This window comes from Vombatus ursinus, unplaced genomic scaffold, assembly GCF_900497805.2.
Source record: "Vombatus ursinus unplaced genomic scaffold, bare-nosed wombat genome assembly UNPS02014818.1, whole genome shotgun sequence".
Lineage (NCBI taxonomy): Eukaryota > Metazoa > Chordata > Mammalia > Diprotodontia > Vombatidae > Vombatus > Vombatus ursinus.
Window position 1 is genome coordinate 51,490,864 of NW_020954596.1, and position 13,258 is coordinate 51,504,121.

Consider the following 13,258-nt stretch of genomic DNA (forward strand, 5'->3'; position numbering starts at 1 on the left):
TACTAAGGAATAGCTATATTGATAGACATTTCCTTAGAGCTCCCCACAGAAGAGCTATTGTTCCTAGAGTCTTACTGCCTCACATGGGCTGGGAGGAGAAATGAGATATCAAAAGTCATCATCACTCCCCACCTGTAGCTCTCCACTTCAAATGAACTTAATTTTAGCAATGATTGTGAGAGCACTATCTGCATCCAGACTCAGCCGACAGGTTAACTACAATAGTAGCAAAGTCACTACTAAATGCTCTGCAGCCAGGAAGGTGTTTTCCTTTTTGTCTCTTTCTGTCTAGGACATTGCTTTGTATACTTGCTTTAGTGAAAATCAAAGGTAATTAACGTTTATATTTATCTAGTTTTAAAGTATTTTCTAAATTTGGTCAGACTGCATTTGGCTATTTACAACTTGTTACAAATGGGTAGAACATCATTTTCCTTAGGAATTGCCCTCTGTGACTCTTCCTTTAATGAATGGATGCTCAAGAGTGTTCCAAAGAACTTTCCAGCACCAGAAAGAGGAATTGATGCGGAACTTCCTCTCCACCACCTCCTCATTAGCACTAAAAAGAAAGCCCAGGCAACCTCAGGCAATTATAACAGACTGCAGCTCTTCATGCACTGGGAAGAAGAGGAGTGATTGAGTATAGTTAATGATGAGTAATAATGATGTGGGAAATCACAGCAAGAAGCGCTTATCCTGAAAAAAAGAACATTCTCAATAGGAAGTAAGGACTCAAAATACAAACATGTTATCCATTTTGTCTTTAATTTAACACATATGGCAAAGATCCTATGGCAATAGTATCTATTGGGATGACAGTCACATTAAAACCTTTCTGCTTCAGTTTCTTTATTTACAAGATGGGGGAAAATAAAATATTAGAGGATTGTTATGTTTTGAACATTGAATATTTTAAAAAAATAAGTGTACTTTATTATCATTGATGGTTTGGCGATCCTAAATTCTAAAGAAAGTATTTTTAACTTCTATCATCTTTTCCTGAAGATTTTAACCAATACAAAGTAACAAACTCCTTAGTCTGCACTGGATCCCATCCTCTTTATCTGGTTTTGGAATATACTGTCTTTACAGAAGTTTTACTCCTTTGGGTCATCTTTTCAGATGGAATTGACCTAACCACCTAAGAAGAGACAATGGATTATTATGTTTGATTCATATTTTACTCCTAAAATAATTCCTAAAGCAAAGGCAAGCTTAAGTCTTCATAAAAAGCAATTGTCAATCATGTGTGGGTATGTTAAAAATTGCCTTCAGCTCAATATTTTTATATTTTTTTTTGTTATAATGTCTTTGAGAAATAGCTTAATATCCTTTTGTTATTACAAAGGACATGTTTAACAGATCTGATTCAAATTCCTGAGAGTCTTACAATATTATCAATGGAAGAATTTAACAATATAGGAATATGAAGACAACTTTTGGAAAGCTCTTGTAAGGTTTTATAAGCATGGCAAATTATCTTTTTTTCCCCAGAATTTTATTAATCTATCAAGCAGATGAAGGATAGGATTCACACTATGATTGATATTAAAATTAAAGATGAGTAGCAAATGCTCTCACTATGACTTTATTGCTATTTTTTTCTAAGTAGGTAGAATGGCATAAAAATGTAACTTGGAGATACATTTTTGAATATGTTTATAGCAAGACACTGACAGAATATTAAAACTTGCAATTCTCTGATTATTTAAATTGCATTAAATAACAAATGAATTCACTAGTTCAAATAAAATCTGTGCTTGGCTTTCTTGAAAGAATTATCACAATTACTACATAAGGAGAAAAAAAACCCAAAAGTCTGAGATTTCTCAAGATCTTTTTCAGTGTAATAATTATCTCATACTAACAGAAAGGAACCACCACCAGGAGTCTCCAGTGATACAAATAAAAGATTCTACATATTAAATCAAAGGTACGTATTTTCCTCCCTTTTTTGTGAGATGTTATTAAGAATTCATGCTTTTCCAAGAACTTCACATCTCTCTGAGATGACAAAGGGGTTCAAATTCTAGCATAATGCACTAAATTTCCAACCATTCTGCATCTATTTATCTCCTCAACTATACTTATTCATTTAGGAATTTACAAATTCTGTTAAACTATGCCGAAAATACTGAAGAAAATACTCGAGTGGGAAACCCATTTGTATTTACTTATCAATAATATTTTTTCTAAAATATTCAAATGTTAAAGCTCCAGCAGCAACTGCCTTTGCTTGTAATATGTTCTTTAATCTCCCTCCTTTGCTTCTGGGAAAAGGAAGTCAGCTTTATAGCATTAAGTAATTCAGGGATTTTCTTTTTCAACATGCTTAAATCAAAGAACAAAGACAGTGGAATTTAAATTTGAAGAAATGCAAAATGGGATACATAAAGCTCTATTTCTCATTACTTAATTAAAATTACTGCTAACATAGTCAATGCTCAATAATTTGCAAGCAGGGAGGTAGGCATTAATTTTAAGAATTTGAAACAATTCTTTCAGAGACATGGTCCCAAATCAGATGGGGGACACTGGGCTGCAAAAGACTCTGTGGTAAAAACAAAACAAAACAAAAAACCACTTCTATTCTACTGGAAATATTCTTTTTCGGTCCAGAGTCCACTGCCTAGGATGCCTCATCAGTTGGGTTCACTTGCTTGGGCACCACTTGGTAAATTATGGCTCTGATTCGTTAACTGCTGAATGATACACCTTAAGAGTAAATTACCTAACTGACTGAAGAGGAGCAATTTGTTTCCTAGTAAAGTAGTAGTTATATTTAAAGGGTAGGTATTTTATGAGACTGGGGTTTTTGTAACTTATGCACCTGAAAATATGATGTACAAATCTGAAACATTTATTAAATAATTTTTCCCTCTATATCAAGTGTTTAAAACTGCTTCTTTTAGTTGGGCAGTAGATAGTTACAATAAATATTAAACAAAACATTCATGGTTAAATAAAACCTACAAAAACAGTACTAAAAGTACACTGTAGTGTAAACAGAAACTTAAATATTATTTTAAAAATAATGGCATACTGTGGAAGCATTAAACATACATTACTATTTGAGTATATATACCACTATATTGAATTCATATACCATTATAATGGTATATATAGCACAATATTTACATATGGTCACTATTAAGTTCTGTTCCATATCAGCAGAATGTTACATAATTTCTTACATTAGCTAGCTAATGGCATTATGAATAGGACATTATAATAGTACCACCTCAGAGTATTTATCTAATGGAGCAAAATAAAAACTAACACTTACCTTTTCCCAGTGAACAATTTCCCAAGCACCATTTCTCAAAACTGAAAAGAGAAATCACAACAATGTATCTTGATAAGATTTCCTACAATCTAAAGCAAATTTCTCACAAGATGGTAATTTTAGATGATTACTTTCTAAAAAATTCTGTAATAAAGATTTTAAAAGGTTAAAATTTTTATTTGGAAGACAAATGTATTTAAAAGTAACATAATGAATAGGAAATGACAGGCTATATCAATTTTAGATCCCATATATAGCCACGTCTCCATGGCTGTTTTACTATGGTGTGGAAAATATGCTAAGTTCTTGAAGCTTATGCTAGACTCAGAGGGATGTAAGCTTTGAAAGATCCTACCAGACTGTAAGGGCATCAAGAAGAAGCTGGATGATGGGTTGCATATCTGCTGTTCTTTCAGCTATTTGAAAAGGCTCATCACCAAGTCTGCTGTAGGATAATGAATTTGACGGGAGAGGGGGGAACAGCTAGGTGGTTCAGTTGATAGGCTGCCAAGCCTAGAGTCAGGAAGATGCATCTTCCTGAGTTCAAATCAGTTATTAATTAGCAGATAATTAATCATCCAAAAAATCAATGAAGATTGGCTTCATTGATGGTCATGAAAGGCATCATACTGCATATTTTGTTCTAAGACCCTATATTATTTAAAATTATAATGTTGATATCCTCGCTAAACAAAATTCTAATTTAAAGAAAATATTAACAAATATTTCCAAAATGAGAAAAGGTACTTAACAGATGAATTTTGCCAAGTTCATGTTGGAAATACAAGTCTAGATAGCTTTAAGTTTTTCATGGTAGCAGCACTGGTGGAAGGCAAGCATTCAAAATACAGTTGAATTATTGATGGATACCCTCTAACATATTGGGCAGAATTTAACATAAATATACATGGTCTGCAACTCTTTGAGATAGCTTATAAAGGACTTCTCCATTACTTTTAATTTTGTTCCTGAAAGAAAATCCTCTGCAGGACCTTTGAATGGTGCTGCTTGTCTCATCATGAAAAATGCTACCATACCTTTGGGGCACGGTTTTAGGTTTCAGTTTCCATTGATCCATTTCCTTAGTTTTAAACCCTCTTACTATTATGTAAACTTAAAAAAACTGGCAGGTTTTGTTTTGTTTTTACTGTACAATTTTTACTATATCATTTTTACTGATTATTTTTGCTATATAATTTGATTTTTTTTTTTACTATATAATCATCAATGAACATTTCTATGTGCTAATAAACACATCCTCCACTCAGGTATTACTTGTGTGGCTTCAACATGGCACAGAGATGATGCTGGATTTTAGAGTTTCATTCCAGTGTGGTGAAAGTTCTGGAAAGTATAATCAAGCTAGAAAAAGCTTAGATGATGGACCTGGTGAAACACTGTTTCTCTAATTGAAAAACTAGCCAAGCTAGGTTAGGTTTGGAAAAGGCTGTGAGTTATTTGGCGACAACTATTGAAAACACTATACTGAGTTGTAGATGAGTGGTAAGCTGCACAGGGAAAGCCCAATCTTTTAAATATTGAAATAAATATTAAGGAAGACAGGGTGGTATAATAGAAGGAGCACTGGCTCTGGAATCAGAGGATTTGGGTTCAAATCTTAGTTCTGACAGTTGCTACTTGTGAAATCTTTGGTAAGTCACAACCTCCCAAGGCCTCTACTTCCTGATCTGTAAAAAGAGAACGGGGGTGGGGATGGGAATAGATGGGTAGGGCTATTGGACTAGATAGTTTCTGGGGTCTCTTCCATGCCTAGATCTACAATTCTATGATTCTAAGTATATCCCATGCACATAAGTGCCACCCACTATCCCGCCTCCCTGTAGCTTTCATACTAAAAACAACAGATGCACATATAACATTAAATAGTTTATATGAAAGATAGATAAACACAATAGGGCAACCCGAACTGTTTCTCAGGTTTGTGTTGCACTTCTTTGCTAACGCCAATTTCAGCATGGAAATATGATGACTAGGCGACGTGCAGGAGGATGAGCTGGTGTGTGATACGATCCTGCAGTGTCATTACAGGAAGCCCTTATAACACAAGGATATAAGATGGGGCAGTGAAAAGAATGGAGCATCTAGAGTCAGAGGCCCAACAGGTTTTGAAAACTGACTCTTGCCATTTATTATGTGTGACTTCGGGAAGTCATTTAATCTCTCTAGGACTCAATTTCCTCATCTTTAAAATGAACGGTCTGGATTAAATGATCACTAAAGTCCTTTCCAGTTCCAGGTCTGTGAGGCATGAGACAGAGAACTCTCTTAGCTATATTTTGTGGCTTTGGAACTTAAACTGCACTTGCTTGGGTATGGCCACCTTCATGTTGTTTATCCGCACACACACAAACTGGGGAATAACATATTATGGCAAACCTCTTAGATGCAACTGCAAGAACCAATAATTCACAGTTCCAACAGTACTGCTTTGAGTCATAGATGGAAATTTTTTTCTACTCCTGCTCCTCCTCTCTTTTTTCTTCCTTCAAATCTGGTCCTGTGGTCACTTTCCTCAACCTCTTAGCTCAGTCTATGATCTGACCTCATTCTCCCATAACCCTTTTTGTTATCACCTTGTCCTATTACTCTGTCCCTATTGGACCGTCCACACACTACATTCTCCACTTCTCTCATTACTTCCTATCCGTGAAAACATTTCTTTCAATTAAGCAATGAAAAGAAAGTTGAAGGTTCTGCCCACCACAAAATATGCGTCCATATGTCCTGTCTCATATATACATATATACAGGATGTCCCAAATCTTAGTGTAGTTTTAGGATATTAAAACTTAAATATTAAGATTTAAATTAAGTTGAATTAAAATTGCACTTACTTATGAGACATCCTGTATATTGTTAAACACACCTATTACGTTCTTATTATTGGTCTTAGATTGGGAATGCCTGAAGAGCAATGACTAAGTCTTCTTAATTCTAATTTATTTTTTGAGCTCCAGTAAAGAAAATCATGTAGAAATAATAATAATAACTGCCATTTATATAGTGCTTTAAGGTTATCAAGTGTTTTTGCATGAATTTTTTCATTTGATCTGGTAGGTACACAGTAAGGTTTTCGCAAATGACAGAGAGGACATTTCACTCAAGACCTGACACCCATAATTCCATCCTTATCTTCTCATGCCACAATATTTGATATCTGTTAAAAGAATTTGGAGGCGAGTTCAGAGAAATGATAGGCTTGATCCCAGGATCAGAAACTAATAAAATCGAAGATAACGCAAGAGAAATGGGAGGCTCTCAGATACAAAACTGATAACAGAACAATCTTAAGGAAAAAGCAGAAGTCTCTGATGGGGTTCTAAAACATTTTTGTTGTATACTCCATCTATGCATCCCTTCTCAGAATAATCTTTTTAAGTACTTAAAAAAATACATTGGATTACAAAGTAAACCAGTTATATTAAAATATAGTTATTTGTTTAAAAACAACAGCAACAACAAAAACAACTTTAGTGACCTCAGGTTAAGAACTCTTACCTTAATAAGGATAAAAATACAAAAGGATCTCTAAAATGAACTCAGATTTTAAAAAGGAGGAATAAATAACTAAGGATGACTATGAATGAATGGCAAGTAACAAGGAAGAACAGTGTCAAGAAGATTAAAGCCTTGAAGGTTTTTTATTTTGGGGTGGTGGGTGGAGAAAGCCACTGTCTATGGACAATTTTTAAGTCTTTTTTTAGGTATAGATGGTGTAGTGGATAGAGTGCCAGGCCTGGAGTCAGGAAGACTCATCTTCCTAAGATCAAATCTCCCCTCAGACACTTACTAGCTGTGTGACCCTTGGCAAGTCACTTAACTATTTGCCTCAGTTTCCACATCTGTAAAATGAGTTGGAGAAGAAAATGGCAACCCACTCCGGTCTCTCTGCTGAGAAAACCCCCAATAGGGTCATGATGAGTCAGACATGACTGAAAATGACTGAATAACAACAAAGAACAAGGTCAGAGCTTGAGGAAGATGTTTTAATATTAGTAGAAACCAGAGAGAAAGCAGAACTTCCCATATTCTACCTTTTCTACCATTTGAATCAAAGTGAATGTTCTTCAACACGGAAAGAGTTGAATGAGCAAGAAGGAAATAAACACCAGAAGTGTTAGAAGACAACTATGAGCAGATCTATTCTTCCAGCTGAGCTTATTCTTCATTTTTCATGCTCAGAGGAGTGTGTCTGGAAATGGGCATCAGGCTAATAACAAGCCAACAAGCATTTATCACGTAAAACATTGTGATAACTGCTGGGGAGACAAAGAAAGGTAAAAATGATCCCCACCCTCAACAATCTCACTAAGCACAAACATGAACTATATAGAATAAATCAGAGATCATCTCAGAAGGAAGGCACTATTTCTCATTGTTTACTTAGACTTCAGTATACCATTATACCTGCTGGTACAGGGGTAGGGAATTCCCATGGGCCATGTGCATCCATGCTGAGAGCAGCAAACAGAGCCAGTAGACAAAGAAAGGACAGTTGTCAAATGTCCGGTGGCCCTAAGATCATCTTCTCAAAACAGCCAATGATAAAAGATTTAGAGGTCAACACCAGGAGGAACAGGGTCACAACTGGGTCAATTCATGAGTGTCAAGGAAACCTTTTGCTGGTAATAGTACAGAAGAAGCCAACTCAATTCATCAAACGTTATGTGTTATAACCTACCTACTATATGCAAACACTGAGTTTAGGTGCTGGGGATACAAGATCAAAAAAGAAAAAAAAAACAAAGTAGTTCCTACCCTCAAAGAGTTTACATTTTACAGACTCATTACTTCAGATTATGACCTGAAGTTTTAATGCTAATCTAGAGCAGTAGGTGGAAGAGACAACCTACAAGAATGACAGCTCTTCCTTGGAATAGAGAAATATTACATAAAATCTACAAATTCAATTTGACAACCAAAGACTAGAGAGGACTGTTCCAGAGAAGATCTTCCAGGGCTGAAAGAATCATGGTCTCTAGAATCCCCCAAATCTCAGAGTTGGAAAGGACCTCAGAGACCTCAGAGACCATTTAGTCCAATCCATACATACTCAAAAGGTAGTCATATAGCTTTCACTTGAAAACTTCCAGTGAGGTGGAAGCTACTCTCTCTCAAGAAAACCCACTGCTCTTGGACAGTTCTAATTGTTAGGAAGTATTTGATTACATAAGCTTAAATTAGTATCTTTATCATTTTTATCCATTGCTACTAATTCTATAATATGAGACTAAGAACCAGTCTAATTGCTCTCTCTCAACTAACAGCTGTTCCAGTACCTAAGGACAACTATTATGTCTTCATTTGCCAAGTTCCAAATCCCCAGACCCTGCAACCGATCTTCATAAACAGCATGTACTCAAGGCCTTGAACATTCTGGGTGCTCTGCCCTGGACACTTTCCAGCTTATCAATGGCCATCTGAAAATGTGGTTCCCAGAACCAAGTAATACTCCAAAGTGGTCTGACCAAGGCTAAGTATGGGAGGGCTACTATCTTGTTATATTTCACACAATGTTCTAGCTTGTCCAGATCTTTTTGAAACTTGACTCTGTATGCTATTGTTAACTTTTTCCACTTAGAAATAAGTATGCCATTTCTTTGCTTTTCTCAAAATTGATAAAACTATTAAATGGCATCAACTGAAACAAAGAGGCACTCCACTAGGGACCTCCTTGCAGTCTACACCAAACCATCAGTGACTACTCTTTGATGAGATTATGCTCACTAAGTCCTCTTCTAGATGTTCACTGACCATCTTTTTAAATAACCTAAAGCAGTGTAATGCCATAGGGCCAATGACTTCATTTAAGAGAGCAAATTATCTCATATGGGAACTAAGTTGGAAAAATGGGAGGGGAGATAGAGATAGAAATATCTCTAAGTCCATGAGAGTGACAGGACAGAAGTCTCTGCCCCATACTCCAAGACTAGACTCCAGGCAATTGAAGCTGAGGAAAGCTGATGATTAAAACTGGAGTCATAAATTAGCCTTTCCAGTTGAATTTATCAGTTAAACAAGCTATAAATAATCTCTAATCAAGTAGAAGACCTAGCCAAAAAAAAAAAATGAAGAATCCAAAAAGAGTATTGAATGTAAAGGACCAGCATTCATTTTCAAATCCATTATAAGCTTATAAAATTCCCCTCAAATTTGTTATTATCTCCCTAGGATAGGGTTCCCAAAATTGTGCAAACCCTTAAAATACATTAAAAAATAGGGTTATCTTTAGGGAGAAGAGAAAATGGCTGCATAATCACTCACAACCTAAATTGGTAAGCAGGAGCACCTCAGCAAGCAGAGGAGACATGCTGGGTACTAGAATAACCAGTGGGTGATTCCAGTGATTAGAATCCTGAGAAGAGCTGGTAGAGGAAAAGTTGTATCACATGGGGTGGTTTCATTTCTCTTGTCCCAACCAAACTCCCTTCCTCCTCTCACACAATTACCCACTAAAATTTTACCAATCGTTAAACACCAAGTTCAGATAACAATTAGTCAAAGAAGCCTTCTCTCATCCCCCTAGTTTGGCATAATTTCTCCTTCCTCTATATTCTCATAGCCCTTAGCTCATACCTTTCTTATGAAGTTTAACTACAATACCCTATATAAAGAGATATTTGTATAGCTGTCTTACCTGTCTGAAGTCTGGACCTGCATCTCATTTATTACTGTATTCCCCCAAATGCCTAATAGTGTCATTGACATAAATGGCACTCAAAAAATGTGCTGAGTTGAGTGTTCATAGTTGGAAAAATTGTGGTAATTAATGGGGAAAGGTACAATTAGTGTCAAGTATTATGATTTTGAACCTAAAACTGATTTTGTGATATCCAGAAAATGTGGTGATGCTATTTGTTTGGTTTTCTCTGAAGTAGAGAGAAGAAAAAGATAGTTTATGAATTTCTACTGAACTATCAAGTTTGACCTAAACATTAAAGGTGAAAAGAGCAAGGGTTATTTGGTTTGGGGAAAAAAAAAAAAAGCAAAGAGCAAGGTAGTTAATAATCACTGTACTATGACCTATTTTTAACCTATACTGAACAGGAATTGTGGTCCTATAAACAGAATGCTGTACTTGGACTCACATAGACTAGGGTTCAAATCCTGTTGATCATGGGCAAGTCACTTAATCTCAGAGTCTCAGTTTCTTTACCTGTAAAAAGGGCATAAGAATAGCTTCTTGCTTAAAGGACTATTGTAAATATAAAACAAGATTATGTATGTAAAGTATTTTGAAAATCTGAAATTGCTTTATAATGATGAGTCATAGATCTCTAAATTTCCTTAGTGGCTTTACTTGGTATTCCCATGACCACACAGTATGCAGGTTTCATTTACAGCACAAAAATGAAAACCTATGAAATGTCTTCCCACAAATAAACACCTCTCCCTCCCTGAGAACTGTGTATCCAGGTAATAAATCCAATGTTGTTTCTCCCTTTATTTTCTCAATTTTTTGGCCTGCCACTTAATATTCAGAGATATGAAATTAACACAGCAACATAAAATCAAGCATCATGGGACTAGTGTTATTTTTTTGAAATGTGTTATATTAAGGTGTCTATCAGTCTAATTACCTTATTTTACTTCACCTTTTTAAATTATCTTTTGGCTCATTCTCAATAATGAAGGCATAATAATATTGAAGAGGGAAAAGAAAGTTATAAGACTTTTCAATCATTAAAAGGGCTTTCTTCATTCTTTACAGATGTAACTAGAACTAATGAAGCAATTCAAAAAGTATACATCCCCAACCATTCTAATTCATGTAAACCTTTGAGTTCTTCAGTGGTTTATAAACACAATAAATCTAGTATGTGTCTGAAAGTACTCCTTATCTTCTCTCAACTTTTGATTCCCTGAGTCATGGAAATACCAACTTTAAATAGCTCTTAGGCAAGTTGGCAGTGGGGTGTCTGGGCAGATGGAGAAACCACAGCCAAACAGGGGGATGGGATAGATAGGTGAGAAGGGGTGTAGCAGACTAAAAACCTCTAGAGCTCAGAAGAGACCAAGATCTAGGATCATTTTTTTAGAGGTGGTAATATTGTAAAAGAAAGAAAAAGAAAACAAAAAGGAAGGAATTTAAGTGGGTCTCCCAGCTTAATGAAAAAAAAATTGATTTAAAAGTATTAAGGACTATTTAATGGAACAGTTTTATGTAATAAAATAGTTCTATTTTCTGATTTGCAAATGTAAAAAGTTTAATTTAACAGCTACCAGAAATGTCTTATGAGACAAGAGAACGGAATGTCTGCCATTTTCCTCCCAATTCTTTGTCTTCTAAGCCTCAGGGAGAATCTTTGCTCTCTTTTAATCTCACTCCATGGTCCTTGAGTGGTCAATAATTCTTCCACCCAAGTTCCATTAAGTGGATCTTGTCCCCAGGGTTAAGCAGACAGAGGCAACTGCTACTTGAGTTTGCAAGTTTGGGCTTCCAAGAGCTCCCAGTCTATAAAAAGGATTACTTTTCAATCTAGGAAAGGAAGGACCTAGAAGTTAATAACTTCATTTCTGATAAATGTGGGTACATAATGAATATGGTCAATGTATTGATATGTTTTCCTTGAAACATATTTGTTACAAAGGCAGGCTACTTTTTGCAGGATGGAGTGAGTAATAACATCACTGCGGAAAAAAGGTGGGGATATGGGGGAGAGACAGAATCAATAAAGCATTAAAAATATACATAAGAAAACAAAAAAAATGGTCAGGTGGTCGCATAAACTAGGCAATTTTAAATTTTATTACAATTGTTAAACCTAATATAGACTTGGAAAGCAAACCAAAAAGAACTTAAGTTTATGAGTTTGCTTATATCCTCTTTTCTATTCTTTATATATTTAAGTGTTTCTGCTTAAAATCGTTAAAAAGCCTGGCCCTGTAAGCATGCAGGGATCCCAAGGCACTTGTCTAGTCTCACATTAAAGAAGGGACTTTGCTGTGGAATGATATGAACCTCTGTAATAAGCAGCTTTTTGTACCAAGGACAGCTTCCTCAGCACCACACAAGAAGTATGTGGTAGTGGGTGTGTGTAGCTACTCATACAATAGGGTGAAGAATATTGGGAAGGAAGCTAAAGCTTTAGACTTCTAAAGTTGATATTAACCAAGACAGAAGGAAGAGGAAAATGCTTCAATTTCCCTAATGCAAATTAGAGGATAAAAGTATTTCTTCTCTAATCTGTAAGAGAGTTGATGGTTAATAAAGTATCTTAGAAAAAGATGTCCCTTGGAGGGTAAAGTGATCTTACTGATAAGTGTTTTGAAAATGACAAGTTTAATGCTTGATTGTCTATTAAAAAATAATAATACAGTTCCCCTTCCTCTTTTTGTATACATACTCTAATCTCCAATTCAACAAAGGAAATTGGGACTTCATTCTGTTCTAGTGGCAACAGATTGCTTTCAAATTAAGCATATTGAGTTATTTCATAGCAAACAGTGTCCTCCTCAAACATTTTTCTTATCTTTCATCAGCTGCCAAAATGCCAAACCCCAAAAAGTGACTAATATGATTAAACTAGGTAAAAAAAAAGATTCTTTTCTTCCAAAATATAAATGCAAAGTCTTAGTCTGAAAGTAATAATTCCTCAGATGTGAAATTCAAAGCAAAATAACCACTGTCTAAAGTTTTTCTATAGCTCTAAGCCTCCCATTCCTCCATTTAGCTCTTGAAACAAGTTTTGTCCACACCACACATATGCTCTGGTTTATGCTCGACTAAGCTTCTTTTGGAAACATCAATTTCTGGAGTTAGAAATGATACTGTCAGAATCATGCTAAATATACTGCAGATTTTCTTTTCTGGAAAGGAGTGACCCTGTCAATTCAATGAAATATGGCCCAAGGAAGACAAAAGAAATACTTGTATTAGCCAAGCAGAATAATTTTATCTGCAACTGGTAGACAAAAGAAATGCTTTGAGAATGAAAAGCAATGTATATAC

General features: G+C 35.4%; 1 protein-coding gene across 4 annotated transcripts in view; it reads right to left on the bottom strand.

The window, feature by feature from the left end:
* The window catches only part of ATP8A1 (ATPase phospholipid transporting 8A1), a 287,178-nt gene that overhangs the window by 212,481 nt on the left and 61,439 nt on the right, over nt 1-13,258 (bottom strand). For all 4 annotated transcript variants that reach the window (XM_027836226.1, XM_027836225.1, XM_027836228.1 and 1 more), the window contains one exon: nt 3,287-3,327. In XM_027836226.1, coding sequence (XP_027692027.1) covers nt 3,287-3,327 — 41 coding nt within the window. The remainder of the gene's footprint in view (nt 1-3,286; nt 3,328-13,258) is intronic.